General features: G+C 35.9%; 1 protein-coding gene across 8 annotated transcripts in view; it reads right to left on the reverse strand.

The window, feature by feature from the left end:
- Positions 1-345: 345 nt before the first annotated feature.
- LOC128242540 (transmembrane prolyl 4-hydroxylase-like) overlaps positions 346-17,362 on the reverse strand; it is a 33,289-nt gene continuing 16,272 nt past the window's right edge. For 3 of the 8 annotated variants that reach the window (XM_052959720.1, XM_052959721.1, XM_052959719.1), the window contains exons 2-9: positions 14,634-14,746; positions 12,557-13,354; positions 11,589-11,799; positions 9,680-9,737; positions 8,539-8,678; positions 7,325-7,415; positions 2,502-2,630; positions 346-1,525 (exon numbers count right to left, since the gene is read on the reverse strand). In XM_052959720.1, the coding sequence (XP_052815680.1) occupies positions 1,379-1,525; positions 2,502-2,630; positions 7,325-7,415; positions 8,539-8,678; positions 9,680-9,737; positions 11,589-11,799; positions 12,557-13,040 (1,260 nt within the window). In that variant the 5' untranslated portion in view covers positions 13,041-13,354; positions 14,634-14,746 and the 3' untranslated portion in view covers positions 346-1,378. Of the gene's footprint in view, positions 1,526-2,501; positions 2,631-7,324; positions 7,416-8,538; positions 8,679-9,679; positions 9,738-11,588; positions 11,800-12,556; positions 13,355-14,526; positions 14,747-17,362 lie in introns of those variants that run through there. The other 5 variants (XM_052959723.1, XM_052959722.1, XM_052959725.1 and 2 more) reach the window with 4 other exon arrangements.

Genomic DNA, 17,362 nt, shown 5'->3' on the forward strand with positions numbered 1-17,362 from the left:
CCAGGGGCGGAGCTAGGATTTGTCGTTGGCGGAGGCGTTACCTTTTAACTTGTGCCCCTCCCTCAGATCTGAATTCTATTCGGTTTAAAGTGTTGGCAGGGGAGGGGGGTGGTGTACTCCCTAACGAAAACTTTAAACGCTTTCTAGTCCGAAAGGGTATTTTTTTCTCGTATAATGAAATAAAAAGTACACATTGAAGGGTTTGTTTTTGTGTTGTTTTTTTGTTGTTGTTGATTTGTTTTTTGTTGTTGTTGCTGTTGTTTTTGTGGGGGGGGGGGGGTGCCCGTTGCGCCCCACCCCTTGATCCGCAGGTTAATTAATTTTGTGAAATTAATTTGACAAAACAAATCTCAAAGTTTTAATAAATACCATTTCTAGGAATGTGATATATGTAACATAGAAAATTTAACAGAGGTCTGTATTATATGTAAGTATGTATATTGAACTTAAAGACGAAAACAACATGTCATAAAATAAGCATTCACAAAAAAAATTACAAATGTGCATGTATACACAATTTTATCCATACAAACTGTTGCTGTGCAACGATATTTTTTGTACGTCAAGCATGCACACTTGTCAAAGTTGCACACAGCTAGACCGTTTTGATAACGTTTTTATTTATTTATTTGTCTTTAATTGAGCCACATTTGGCGTAAATTTCTTAAGACCGGTGATAAAAAACTGCATATAAAAGTTCAGATCGCAGTTTCTAATATTTACGCTCGAAAATTGATGTTTAAAATGGCTAAATGCGTTACTAACGCTTTAAGAAAAATGAACATTTCTGTGAAAGTTAAGCTCTAAACACGGGCAATGCCGACGTATAGGAACAAATGATTGTATGCATTCCATGCAACTAATAAAAACCACAGTGATTTGATGGGAATGAACTCCAGCTTTGGTGTCATTTGACCTGTACAAAATTTAGTGACATTTAACCTAAAATATTTATTTTTTCTTCAGATTTATCAAAGGGGTCAGTCACTCCTACCAACTATCTAGCATAAAATAACTATGAATTACTGCAGTTTAACAATGTCAGAAAACTACAGCATTTCGAATAGTTAGGCCTAAACAAATACATTTGGTTCGGGTTACCCGACCCTACCAACGTAAGAGGCGCCGACCCTACCGTTTTTATAGTCAGTTTGGGCAAAAAACTGAAAAACTAAAAAAAAAAAAACTTAAATTGCTTTTCACTTTGTAGTTGAAAACCTTAAATGCGTATACAGAAGATAACTTTAACATCATTATCCAATGATGAGAATGACATTTTTATATAAAGCCTAATAAAAAAAAGAAAAGCCTACCTACCCTACCTATTTTTGAAAAGGATGTAACCCTAACCAAACCAAATTTTTTAGGCCTTATTCTTTCATGGTCCATCATAGAAGACAGATGACTTAAAGCGGTCGTCTACGGTTGTTCCTGATATCCAGTTGTTGGCTATCCATTTCATGCCTTTCCGCAAGTCACAGCCACCGTGATGCGAGCGCCGATCTGTAAGTCCTAGATACCCAGTCTGGAAAACATAACAGTCCTATTTCTTTGCAGAAATATTTTATATCTTTTATAAGGCCTAAAAATGCTTTGATTCAGGTTAACCAGCCCTACCTACGAAATAGACGCAGACCCTACCGTTTTTATACGAACCCATTCGTGAAAAAAAATAACCATGATTTTTGTTGTGCTATTTTTGGATCTGAATCACGCAGACGCTCAATTAGTCACATACATCATACAATTACAGGGACAAGCACGGTAGTCAAACATTTAACGAAGACCATGTTCAAATGCTTAGCCTCAATTCAGTGTATAGTATACAACTACTCTATTATTCCGGTCTGCTGTCACACCACTGTGTTTTTATCTTAATCTCTATTATTGCCGTCTGCTGTCACACTATTGTGTATTTATCTTAATCTCTATTATTGCCGTCTGCTGTTTATCAGATCTAAGATCTGAGTGTCCTGCTGTGCTGTTCTGAAGGTTCTATTTTAATAATGAACTAATCAGTTATCTTGTTTACTTTTTTCAAATAATAATAAAATTATAATTACAATGCTTTAGAAAGAGTAATGTCATATGTTATATACAATAACCAATTAAAATTATCTGATTTAAAGGGACTCTTTCATGTTTCGGCACCATTGCATCTGAAAACACTTATTACATTACACTTTGATAACGATATTGCAGAAAAAAACACGGAAAGTATAAAAAAAATGGTTTTAGTAGGATGTGAACCAACGCTGGTACAGTCAAGGGAAAAACTGACAACTCACGCCTACATGGACTCTTACACACACCAATAAGGATGGCTTAAAAAACTCTAACGCTTTTCAAAATTGTGGACTTGAAAGACGATATTTGAGCATACATCAACATTTGTTGAAGGATTTCAGCCATCAGAATCTTAATTTTGACACTCCTTATGATTTGCAACACTTAATTCCGTTATACAAAACATTGAATGAGCGAGTCTCCTATAATGTTACCTCTTCGTCAACGAAGTGGTTGTACCACATGATTGCCGTTCCGCGTTTGGGTTTCACAACCAGACTGGAGTTGTAGCAATAGTAGCTGAGATTGTACCAGTCCTGGTCTTCCAAGTTTTCAAACTTTTCCTACAAAACAATTAAAAGGTTAACTTTGCAGATCAATAACATTCGCAAGCGGAAAACCTCGGCCATTTTTCAATCGAAAACAATCTCGGATGTTAATGTCGTTGCTTTCGTAAAAGTATTGCGTAAAATCAATAATAATTATATTAGTTTATTGTAGTGTTTTAATGTGTAATTTGTATTACTAGGGTCAAATGGATTCACAATAAGGCATTTTTATTGCATAATTGAAATCCTAAGGGTAAATTCCTAAGACGTAACTGTGGCGAAGTTTAATTGAGTTATTGCCCCCTGAGATTTAATTGCCACACTGGGGTTTGGTTTTGAATGTTCTCACAAGAAACAACACAATTTAATTTTTACAGTTTTAATTTGTTTCAAATTTAATATAGTTTTCTTAAATGATTTTCCTAAATAATACACAATAAATCGTTTATCACTGACGTTTTTAATAATCCATTGTCCAAAATGAAAAACTTCTTTTTCTGGCACTATAAAACCGTTCCTTATATACCTTTCTATCCCGCCACTCGGGCACGAAACGCCCGAGAAAAACGTGCACAATCCGAAAGGATTATATCCGTCGGATATGATCCGGCGGAATACTCGCGAAAGTCGCGACAGTAACTGTTAAATTTAAATTACTACGCGGTCTACTTGCAGCGAAGTTAAATGTAAATAAGTTTGATATTGTAAATCGTCCATATACATCCGACTTATTTTTTTTAATGGAAAACAGCCGAGGCGTTCCGATTTAAATATTCGGTGTTCATATTTAATGGCATATAACTAAAAAGGCAAAGCAACAAATACTCAACATATACATGTTATATATGTGACATCATCTGTGATAAGGGCATACATAGGTGGAATCTATGTTAACTTAACACACTCCTTCAACACTTCAACAACTGCATCGTTTGCGTCAGTGCTAGTCAATGCATACATTGGTGGAGCACATGTTAACTTAACTCACTCTTTACCTCAACAGGTGTATCGTTTGCGTCAGTGCTAGTCAAGGCATACATTAGTGGAGTATATGTTAACTTAACTCACTCTTTACCTCAACAGGTGTATCGTTTGCGTCAGCGCTAGTCAATGCATACATTGGTGGAGTATATGTTAACTTAACACACTCTTTACCTCAACAGGTGTATCGTTTGCGTCAGTGCTAGTCAAGGCATACATTAGTGGAGTATATGTTAACTTAACTCACTCTTTACCTCAACAAATGTATCGTTTGCGTCAGTGATAGAAAAGGCATACATTAGTGGAGTATTTGTTAACTTAAAACAATCTTTACCTCAACAAGTGTATCGTTTACGTCAGTGATAGGAAAGTCATACATACGTGGAGTACATGTCATCTTAACTACTCTTTACCTCACCAAATGCATCGTTTGCGTCAGTGATAGAAAAGACATACATTAGTGGAGTATATGTTAACTTAACTCACTCTTTACCTCAACAAATGCATCGTTTGCGTCAGTGATAGAAAAGGCATACATTAGTGGAGTATTTGTTAACTTAAAACAATCTTTACTTCAACAAGTGTATCGTTTGCGTCAGTGATAGGAAAGTCATACATACGTGGAGTATATGTTAACTTAACTCACTCTTTACCTCAACATGTGTATCGTTTGCGTCAGTGATAGAAAGGCATACATTATTGGAGTATATGTTACAGTAACACACTCTTTACCTCAACAAATGAATCGTTTGCGTCAGTGATAGAACAGGCATACATAGGTGGAGCACATGTTAACTTAACACACCCTTTACCTCAACAAATGAATCGTTTGCGTCAGTGATAGAAAAGGCATGCATTGGTGGAGTATATGTTAACTTAACTCACTCTTTACCTCAAGAAATGCATTGTTTGCGTCAGTGCTAGAACAAGGCATACATTGGTGGAGTATATGTTAACTTAACTCACTCTTTACTTCATCAAATGCATCGTTTGTGTCAGTGATAGAAAAGGCATGCGTTGGTGGAGTATATGTTAACTTAACACACTCTTTACTTCATCAAATGCATCGTTTGTGTCAGTGATAGAAAAGGCATGCGTTGGTGGAGTATATGTTAACTTAACACACTCTTTACCTCAACAAATGCATCGTTTGTGTCAGTGATAGAAAAGGCATGCGTTGGTGGAGTATATGTTAACTTAACTCACTCTTTACCTCAACAAATGCATCTTTTGTGTCAGTGATAGAAAAGGCATACATTAGTGGAGTATATGTTACATTAACACACTCTTTACCTCAACAAATGAATCGTTTGCGTCAGTGATAGAAAAGGCATACATTGGTGGAGTATATGTTAACTTAACTCACTCTTTACCTCAACAAATGCATCGTTTGTGTCAGTGATAGAAAAGGCATGCGTTGGTGGAGTATATGTTAACTTAACTCACTCTTTACTTCATCAAATGCATCGTTTGCGTCAGTGATAAAAAGTCATACATAGATGGAGTATATGCTAACTTAACTCACTCTTTACCTCATCAAATGCATCGTTTGTGTCAGTGATAGGAAAGGCATGCGTTGGTGGAGTATATGTTAACTTAACACACTCTTTACCTCAACAAATGCATCGTTTGTGTCAGTGATAAAAAAGTCATACATAGATGGAGTATATGTTAACTTAACTCACTCTTTACCTCAACAAATGCATCGTTTGTGTCAGTGATAGAAAAGGCATGCGTTGGTGGAGTATATGTTAACTTAACACACTCTTTACCTCAACAAATGCATCGTTTGTGTCAGTGATAAAAAAGTCATACATAGATGGAGTATATGTTAACTTAACTCACTCTTTAACTCAACAAAGGCATCGTTTGCGTCAGTGATATACAAGGCATACATTGGTGGAGTATATGTTAACTTAACTCACTCTTTACCTCAACAAATGCATCGTTTGTGTCAGTGATAGAAAAGGCATGCGTTGGTGGAGTATATGTTAACTTAACACACTCTTTACCTCAACAAATGCATCGTTTGTGTCAGTGATGAAAAAGTCATACATAGATGGAGTATATGTTAACTTAACTCACTCTTTACCTCAACAAATGCATCGTTTGTGTCAGTGATAAAAAAGTCATACATAGGTGGAGCACATGTTAACTTTAATCACTCTTTACCTCAACAAATGCATCGTTTGTGTCAGTGATAGAAAAGGCATGCGTTGGTGGAGTATATGTTAACTTAACACACTCTTTTCCTCAACAAATGCATCGTTTGTGTCATTGATAGAAAAGGCATGGTTTGGTGGAGTATATGTTAACTTAACTCACTCTTTACTTCATCAAATGCATCGTTTGCGTCAGTGATAAAAAGTCATACATAGATGGAGTATATGCTAACTTAACTCACTCTTTACCTCATCAAATGCATCGTTTGTGTCAGTGATAGGAAAGGCATGCGTTGGTGGAGTATATGTTAACTTAACACACTCTTTACCTCAACAAATGCATCGTTTGTGTCAGTGATAAAAAAGTCATACATAGATGGAGTATATGTTAACTTAACTCACTCTTTACCTCAACAAATGCATCGTTTGTGTCAGTGATAGAAAAGGCATGCGTTGGTGGAGTATATGTTAACTTAACACACTCTTTACCTCAACAAATGCATCGTTTGTGTCAGTGATAAAAAAGTCATACATAGATGGAGTATATGTTAACTTAACTAACTCTTTACCTCAACAAAGGCATCGTTTGCGTCAGTGATATACAAGGCATACATTGGTGGAGTATATGTTAACTTAACTCACTCTTTACCTCAACAAATGCATCGTTTGTGTCAGTGATAGGAAAGGCATGCGTTGGTGGAGTATATGTTAACTTAACACACTCTTTACCTCAACAAATGCATCGTTTGTGTCAGTGATAAAAAAGTCATACATAGATGGAGTATAGGTTAACTTAACTCACTCTTTACCTCAACAAATGCATCGTTTGTGTCAGTGATAAAAAAGTCATACATAGATGGAGTATATGTTAACTTAACTCACTCTTTACCTCAACAAATGCATCGTTTGCGTCAGTGATAGAAAAGGCATACATAGGCGGAGTATATGTTAACTTAACACACTCTTTACCTCAACAAATGTATCGTTTGCGTTAGTGATAGAAAAGGCATACATATGTGGAGTAAATGTCAACTTTAAACAATCTTTACCTTAACAAATGCATCGTTTGCGTCAGTGAAAGAAAAGGCATGCATTGTTGGAGTATATGTTAACTTAACATACTCTTTACCTTAACAAATGCACCGTTTGCGTAAGTGATAGAAAAGTCTTACATTGGTGGAGAAAATGTTAAAGCTGCATTCTCACAGATTGAACGTTTTGGCATCTTTTTTTTATTTTTTGTCTTGGAACGAACCAATTTTTGCTAAAATCCATGGAAACCAGTTATGTTAGACTGTTGATAAATAATTAGATCGCAGAAGTTTATATTTAAGAACAAAAAATGATGTTTAATGCATTTTTCTTAAACCGTTAGTAACGATTTAAGCCATAACACATTAATTTTTCGAATGGAAATATGAAAATCTACGATCTGATTTTTGCCAGCAATCTTACATAATTGGTTTGCAGATATTTATGCAAAAATTTGCTCTTTCCAAGACAAAAAAAAAGTTGTAAAAATGGTATATCTTTGAGAGTGCAGCTTTAAGTTAACTCACTCTTTACCTCAACAAATGAATCGTTTGCGTCAGCGATAGGAAATGCCGTCTCTCCTCCATCTTCTGTGTCGCTCAGATAGTACAACACAGTCATGTATCTGTAACTCAAGGTGCGTGTAATTACTTGCTTTATAACATGCTTGACTGTAATGTCCAAGCAATACTAAAAAAAATCCTCTAGTCGTCCTATGCGGGTAATTCTTCTGTAGGTTGCTGTTTATTTTTATGATAGTATAAGTCTAATTTAGCATAATTTTATAAACATAATTGACCATGCTTTTTACTTTTTATTTATCTGTCTATATATATTTTCTTATGTCTACAAGTATCTGCTTAGTCATATGCGATTTACCATCAAAAGTGCATTGTCTTGATGTCCCAATTTCCTGAAACATCTTAAGTCCCTAAGAACAGGATGAAGTTCAGCATTTTATTTTGTTTTGATATATTTTTGTTATGTTTTCAGTTTAAGAGTTTTGGCCTAAAAATCTCCGATAAACTAAATTATTGAGTAAAATCAAGACCAAGTAATACACCAGTCAATTGTAACCACGCCCACTAATCCCCAGGTCCGGGGAACAGCGGGGACTTTGACTTTCGGTCCAGCCAACCCCGGGTAAAATCTCCGCCCTGCGTGGACGAACTGATGGTCAAATCCCCGCCGAATGCCCCTGCACCCAAAGGAGCCTAGGTTAGGCCCATTCCCCGCTATATTTTGCGCGAAAACAAAACCACCGCATTCACCCGGCACTGCGGGGCCACCTAAAAGGTAAAAACACGGCCCATTTTCCCGGCTATCCCCAGTATACCCCCGGACCTGGGGGGGGGGGGGGCGTGGTTACAATTGATTGGTGAATATGTAATTTGACTTAAAGATTACTAACTCTCTGATTCGAGCGTTTCGGTCCCTTAGATCAAGAGATCTCCCTAGGGATCGAATCACTACGAATCTCGACTGGCCAAAACTGCAGTCCAAATACCAGGTAACTGTGGTTCTACCTGCAAAGCGTACAACATCCCCAATTGTGGGGTTATCTCCTTTTCAAAACATCTTTTCTGGAAGGGAATGACTTACACCATGCTAAACGTTGCCAGTCCCTACAACTTTTCTGAAAGGAACGTACTCAAAGGCGGATCCAGGTTTGGGCGTAAGAGAGGCGTAACTTAGGGGCGCTATTGATACTTATACCATGGAAAGCGCTATTACCATATGAGTTCTACCTGCATAATCTACAGCATTCTGACCATTGTGGGGTATTTTCCTTGTCCCCACATCTTGTCTGGAAGCAACAGGGTTTGTCATAATCATCCACTGAATCGAGGTGAGCGTGGTAGTGACCCCCAGCAGTGTAACTGACAACCTGCCATGGAACATAATGACGGTCCATTTAAGGAATGAATTGCGGGAAAAATAATTTTGATTTATATTTAAAAAAAACGTTCAGTAAGTCTTTCTCACCCATTCTGTAAATAGAACGACCCGACCGTAAACCCGAAACAGTTTGTCATATGACGTCATCACAACGTGGGAAAATTAAACAACTTCATGGTTGATTTTTAACATTGAATTGAAACGCTGGTGAGAACAATATTATAAAATATAATAAAAATATGATGATGATGATGATGATGATGATGATGATGATGATGATGATGATGATGATGATGATGATGATGATAATGGTGACGATGATGATGATGATGATGATGATGATGATGATGATGATGATGATGATGATGATGATGATGATGATGATGATGGTGGTGGTGATGATGATGATGATGATGATGATGATGATGATGATGACGATGACGATGACGATGATGATGATGATGATGATGGTGGTGTTGATGATGATGATGATGATGATGATGATGATGATGATGATGATGATGATGATGATGATGGTGGTGTTGATGATGATGATGATGATGATGATGATGATGATGATGATGATGATGATGATGATGATGATGATGACGATGATGACGATGATGATGATGGTGGTGTTGATGATGATGATGATGATGATGATGATGATGATGATGATGATGATGATGATGATGATGATGATGATGATGATGATGATGATGATGATGATGATGATGATGATGATGATGATGATGACGACGATGATGATGATGATGGTGGTGTTGATGATGATGATGATGATGATGATGATGATGATGATGATGATGATGATGATGATGATGATGATGATGATGGTGGTGGTGGTGGTTGTGATGATGATGATGATGATGATGATGATGATGATGATGTAAGATGTTTTGCGAATTAATTTCATGTTTATATTTTCAGGCATATTTACCTTTTATATCTGACCAATACCAAACGTTTTACCTGAATAGGCTCCCCTCGTTGGATGACACCCAGTGGTAGCTCTGTCAATTTGGCAAGTCTGTTAGAAGGAAAGTTTTAGTGTAGCGTAATACCAGCGGTTGAACAGTTGTTGTTTAACATTCAGCATACTTTAATTTGTATTGTATTGCAAATTGTATAAACATTAAAGGAACTCGCTTACGTTATTGTAAATGCACGTTTTTGTATGACGAAATAAAGTGTGGCAAATCATTAAGAGCGTTAAATTTAAGATACTGACAGCTGGAACCCTTCAGCAAATGTTCATATTTGCTCAAATATCGTCATTGAATACAAAAAAAAAATCAATCGCGTTATTAATGGCATTGAGCGATTTCATTGTTGCGTGATTGTATACTTAAAAGGTCATAATATCCAAAATTGTAATAACTATTATTGCAACGGTTTTCCATTTTTCCAATGACTTGAATGGCGTGGGTTCGATCCCGATAAAACAAAAATATTTTATTTTTATACTGCATTGTATTTTTTTCTGCAATTTGATATCACAGAGTAAAATAATGACAAAATAAATGTTTTCAGATGCATTTCCGGGTAAACTATTGTTTGGTCCAAAAACATGAGCTAGTCCCTTTAAAGCTGCACTCTCACAGATGTACCATTTTTACAACTTTTTTATTTTTTGTCTTGGAAAGAGCATATTTTTGCGTGAATATTTTTAAACCAATTGTAAAAGATTGCTAACAAAAAATCAGATCGTATTTTTTCATATTTCCGTTCGAAAATTAATGTTTTATGGCTTAAACCGTTACTAACGGTTTTAAGAAAAATGCATAAAACATTACTTTTTGAGCCTTAATATTAAAATATGCGATTTAATTTTTGTCACCCGTCTTATTTTACTGGTTTCCATGGAGTTTCGCAAAAATTGGCTCGCTCCAAGACAAAAAAAATAAAAAAAGACGTCAAAAACGTTCAATCTGTGAGGGTGCAGCTTTAAAGGCCAAATAGAGTGCGTATGAAGGTCGGTATATTTTCTTATTTTCATTAAAAGAAGTTTTGTCTGACAAATTTTCTTACTCTTAACATTTAGCAATTTGGCCTAAAAAAATATGTCCGTTTCGGGTAACCCGACCCTACCTATAAAAATCCATTTCTGAGCCAAAAAAATATTCGTTTGCGAATAGAGAGTTACGAAGGGCGGATAAATGCAGATTTTAATCAGAATTATTGTTTATATAATAAAACAAAGTCAGGCAATGACAGTAATGTAGGAAAGACTGCCATTTGCAAGAAAACACTCTGAACTTACGACAGATTTTGAAAAAAAAAAAATCCCTACCTACCCTACCTAGAAAATTTGGGAAGGTTACCCTAAACAAACATTTGTTTTTTGGCCTTGTAACAATATATCGCCATTCATGAATACAACCATAGGTTTGTTTGACAACAGGTTCAACACTATATATGAATCATGTCAGTATTTCCCCTTTTTTGCGAAAACAACGCTATTTTCCCATATCAAAGGGTCCCGCCACCATTCCCTTAACAGTAAAAATACAGTATGGGGATCTACAGGTATCAAAAATAATAATAATAATAAAGCTGCATTTTCACAGATTTACCATTTTGACAACTTTTTTAATTTTTTGTCTTGGAATGAGCTTTTTTGCGTAAATATCTAACAACCAGTGATATAAGACTGCTGACAAAAGATCAGGTCGCAGATTTTCATATTTCCGTTCGAAAATCGATGTTTTATGGCAAAAAGCGTTACTAAAGCTTAAAGAAAAATGCAGTTTTTGAACATAAATATGAAATTCTGCGATCTGTTTTTTGTCAGCAGTATTACATCATTGTTTTCCTTGCATTTTCTTATTCGTGGGAGGAAGTCCTAATATTGTTTCGAACATTTACAAACAAATCTCACTTGTTCTGAAGTCTGTTCCAGAACTTCCCGCCTATATGTTGTTCTTCCAACCAAGTCTGCTGCGAGACTCTTGACACTTCAGCCAGAGGGATCTTATTTTCAAACTCGTCCAAAACGTCGTCACCGAACAAGTTGCTAACGTTCAGACCGTTTGCCTTAGCCGTTTCCATTATGTGATCACATTCTTCATCCGATAGAAAGTTTGGTATCTCTAAAATCAGAAATAAACGGTTATTATATGCTTTCCGGCGAAAAATATAGAGAAAAACTGTTTGTTTCAGTGTAAGATATCAATATATTTCAACTCGTGAACATCAAAAGTGAATATTAGAATATATATTTTTGTGCTCATTTTGTGAAATATATTAAGATCAAACACTGAAACAAATAAATATCCTTTATTCAATACTAAACAAATAAAACAAACAAATACAATTATTAGGTTGTCCGGTTAGCGCAGTGGCTAGCGCACTCGCTTTTCATCAAGACGACCCGTGTTCGATTCCTGGCCTCGGCGCAAGTGAGTTTGGTTTGTCGTCACCAAGCCGGACAAGTGGGTTTTCTCCGGGCACTCCGGTTTCCCCCACAACACAAGACAAAACTCTCGCGTAAAATCGTGCCAACGAGAGTGATTAATATGATGCTGTAATAACTTGTTTCACAATCGTTGTAAAATGAATAATTTTAAACTAATACAATCGTTTTAATATACCAAAAAGGATGAATAAATGTTGAAAACAATTGTTCTTATGGGGAATACCGAGTTTAACTTAAAGGAAATGTGCAGAAAACACGGTATTTCTATACATGAGACGATAGTAGATCACAGAAAATATTTTAGCACTCACCATGCATTATTTAGTAAGTAGTTAAAGGTTTATCACTCAAAATTTATATCGGTTATACATGTGTATGTATTGAATTTGAATAAGAGTGCCACTTTATGCTTTGAGTTCATATGTACTAACCAAACACTGGCGGCTGTATTGCTCGAGTTATCCGGGTAAACCAGACACCCTCTTCGAGTTCCACTTTTACTTCCTCTCCAACAGTGCCCGGAGACACTCTCGCGAGTGGAGAAAACTCGAACGTATCTCTCACAGCATTAACTACCTCTCCTTCTATGTCATTCAACTCTCCCCTTTCATTGTCGGGAATTCTTAGATATAGATCTTCGGTTGATAATTCAATAGTGTCTTTTTTAACAAATTGGAGTTCTTCTTCTTCATTTTCATCTATAATATCTACAAAGTCTTCATCGTTAATCACCTCTTCCTGACCTTCTCTAAAATATTTTCGTTTTTCATGTTCCAGTGGAATATCTATAACATCTTCATCAATTTCTCCACATGAACTATCTGTACATTTCTCTTCCTCCAAACAAGTCACAAACGCACCAGACAGAAGCAGAGTCACTATCAAAGCTAGCAACACTTTTATTGGGCTCATCATTGTGTTTTCGTGACATTTAACGTCTACTTTGAATATTAGTTGTCCGTCCAAGCTGGTTCTATAAAGTTTTCATCGGCGTCCTGACATGAGATTAAACGTGTTTGCCAGTAGACAAATGTAATCATTGAAATCAAGCCTTGTTAATTGATTAAGATTTTATCATTAAACCAGAAGCGACAAGTGATTTAAACGCTTTGTCATTGATCCTAGGCAGCTGCAAATACGAATTTGGCCACGTAGCAATGATAATATTTTGTTTGTCAAAAAACATTGGTAATTCTCGAATTCAGTTTATTTGTTTCTTGCAGCAACATCTGGTAATAATATGAGAAGTAAAGTGACACTACTTGTACGGGTGCGTGGACGAGTGTGTGTACTACCTCATCAAGGTATATGAACATACCTTACTTATGTGTACTATGTCATCAAGGTATGTGAACATTGTATCGGTAGCACGAGTAAAGTTATGTGTGTGCTACTTTATGTGTACTACGTTATCAAGGTATATGAACATTTATCGGTAGCACGAGTAAAGTTATGTGTGTGCTACTTTATGTGTACTACGTCATCAAGGTATATGGACATTTATCGGTAGCACGAGTAAGGTGATGTGTGTGCTACTTTATGTGTACTACGTCATCAAGGTATATGAACATTGTATCGGTAGCACGAGTAAAGTTATGTGTGTGCTACTTTATGTGTACTTCGTCATCAAGGTATATGAACATTGTATCGGTAGCACGAGTAAAGTTATGTGTGTGCTACTTTATGTGTACTACGTCATCAAGGTATATGGACATTTATCGGTAGCACGAGTAAAGTTATATGTGTGCTACTTTATGTGTACTACGTCATCAAGGTATGTGAACATTGTGTCGGTAGCACGAGTAAAGTTATATGTGTGCTACTTTATGTGTACTATGTCATCAATGTATGTGAACATAGTATCAGTAGCCCGGGGTAATTTACTTGTGAGCTGCTTTATGTGTACTACGTAATCAAGGTATTTGAACATTGTATCGTTAGCACGAGTAAAGCTATGCATTTGTGCGAATATCAGTGAAAACCGACAGGTATGAGTTTCATGTGTAATTTCGCAATTGACTTTAAAGGGACTAGACACCAAATGATTTAATTGCAACAAAAAATATATTGTCAAAAAACTTTTATTGAGTTGGCATCGTTGTGTACAACGCATTGAATCTTTATTACGAATATATCACATTGCTTACGATACATGCATCGTTCGCAGTTTTTACACATTTTTCGCATTTAAAATTAACTCAGTGGGGTTGTTGCCGCGTAAATCCCAGTTAGTTTAAAAATAGCATCGGTATATTAACATGTACTCAAGAATAGGTATGATTTAAACTGAGAAACCATTTGGCGCTATTTCAAAACGGGAAAACTCAGATGAGACAGCAACATGAGTGTTGCTATTATTCTTTACATCATGTTAAATGATGTATTTTCGGCCACCTCTTACCTCGCATTGACAATTCTAGGCTTGGTTTGAGGAAATACTGTGTTTGTCGATTTTTGAACAATCTGGTGTCTTGTCCCTTTAAAGCCAACTGACAATTTAATGTGTACTTGTAACTACACGAGCAAGTATGTGTTATGTAACTCCTCTATTTATTTGGACTAGATACGTGCCATCCGGGAGGAATTCGTTGACTGTTTCGATGTACTTCTCAACCATAAATCTGAAGAAAATAATAAGCAAACATGTAAACCTGCTGTCGAGATTTCAAATTAACACAACATGATAACTGAATGGCCTTATACTTTTTATAGTTCTGTTTATGTCTAAATTAATCATCTTTATAGCGGCACTGTATTGTACCGGGAGCCGGCTTGTATGTCACATGTGCTGTAACTACGTCATCGCTTATGTTGCACTATCCTCGTTCGAATTATATGTATGTCTTCTGTAGATCGTCAAATCTTACTCATTTTGATCTTTTTGTGCGTTCGTTAGAATCGATTTACGTACAATTAATTGACAGAACATTTCAAAAATCCAAGATGGCCATTGGTCCACACAAACATGCAAACACCAAGTATATGCTACCTATTACTACTTCATTTGGAACTCCTCGGCCATTTTTCTCGAAAACAAGCTCGGATGTATATGGAATGTTTACATTAGAGATGGAAACCGGATACCAAATCGGTATCCGGTTTCCATCTCTAATGTAAACATTCCATATACATCCGAGCTTGTTTTCGAGAAAAATGGCCGAGGAGTTCCAAATGAAGTAGTAATAGGTAGCATATACTTGGTGTTGGATATTCGTATCAAGTATTCGAATACTATCCGGATACTCGTATCAAATTGTTTTTGTAATAAGTAAATTTCCTATTATATTACTATTTCGCGAATTTGATAGTCACTTCGGCCGAGGTGGTTGCTTGGTTACTGCCACGTGCTTTCGAGTTTGTTATTTATCAGCAGGTTTCATGTAAAATGACGCTTTGATTATTTGATAGTCGATTGTAATTTTATATCATTTCATTGTTTGATTTAATGCAATACCTTCTATTTCTGCGGTGTTTTGTAATGAAGGATATAATTGCGGAAAAGATAAGAAGACAAAAAGACGATCTGTCTTTATTTACATGCGTGTACTTTTTTATTTATCAATAAACTAAACATGTTTACATATCGTATGAAAAATAAAATACACTACACAAAATAAAACGTGAATAAATACTTCACAACAGTTTTGATTCGATGCCGCACTTAATCGAACGCACGACCTTTATCTTGTGATTGGACGATCAATTCCTACGGATTAATGATCAATCCGTTTAATATCAACTAGTGCCAATTAGTGTCAATTAAGCACATCTGAGATCATAAAACAACACTTGTCATTGTAAATAAGGTCATAGAACTTCATAGGGTGCTGCACAAGGACACAAAATCACGCCTTGTGCAAACACCCAATTAGCAGACAATTTGTGACACATACCCGCTTCGCGATAGACACTGTTGATCACCTGAAATAATTCATCTGAAAAGTTTTTGTAATAATTGCTATGTCTCTGCTAAGCTATTTCATTGAAATTTTAATTCTTAACGAATATTCGAATACCCATTTTGGTATCCGAATACTTGCGTGATTTCCGGATATTCGCTTTCATCCCTAGTTTACATACTCAGAAATCGGTATGTTTAAGTCCGCTACAAGTAGATCGCGAAGTAATTTAATTAAGCAGTTAAACATAATGACTTAACTCTAAATAATCTTAATTATGTTTGCAATAATACACTTCACTGGCAATCAATTTAAACTTAGATCAATAAATGCAAGCTAAAACACTACATTCAATTAATGATATTATAAGAAAATAAAATACTTCTTCTGATGTACAGGCATACATCCGAGATTGTTTTCAAGAAAAATGGCAGAGGAGTCCCGAATAAAATACTACTTTTGCAAAGCATTATTTAGACACGAATCAAATCATTCCTTTCAGTACATTGCTTACTTTATCGAACGGGTCCACTTACAGTGTGTGAAAACCACGTGATAAATTAAGTCATATAATATGCTTCCAGTGTGTGTAAACCACGTGATAAATTACGTCATATGTGCTACCAGTGTGTGTAAACCACGTGATAAATTACGTCATATATGCTACCAGTGTGTGTAAACCACGTGATAAATTACGTCATATATGCTACCAGTGTGTGTATACCACGTGATAAATTGCGTCATAAATGCTACGTCAGAGGGGAACATTCGAATGAATACTTAAAACAGAGATTACTTCACTATTTCTTCACCATTTTAAATGAAACATAGCGCAGTCTACGCCGCTTGCGGAGCCCCGCCTTGGGTCTATTACCAGATTTTGATTGAGAGTTTAATTTCTTAAAGCTGCACTCTCACAGATTGAACGTTTTGACAACTTTCTTTTTTTGTCTTGGAACAAGCCAATTTTTGCAAAATCCATGGAAACCAGTTATATAAGACTGCTGACAAAAAATTAGATCGCAGATTTTTATATTCAAGTTCAAAAAATGATGATTTATGCATTTTTCTTAAACCGTTAATAACGGTTTAAGCCATAAAATATTTATTTTCGAACGGAAATATGAAAATCAACCATCTGAATTTTTGTCAGCAATCTTATATCATTGGTTTGCAGATGTTAACGCAAAAAATTGCTCTTTCCAAGACAAACAATAAAAAAAAGTTGTCAAAACGGTATATCTGTGAGTGTGCAGCTTTAAAACACTTTGACAAACCTTTTCACAAAACGGCCATCTGACGGAGCACTGTCAAAACATTATTTTGCAAACAGGTTTG

The sequence above is a fragment of the Mya arenaria genome, chromosome 8 (assembly GCF_026914265.1).
Source record: "Mya arenaria isolate MELC-2E11 chromosome 8, ASM2691426v1".
NCBI classification, from domain to species: domain Eukaryota; kingdom Metazoa; phylum Mollusca; class Bivalvia; order Myida; family Myidae; genus Mya; species Mya arenaria.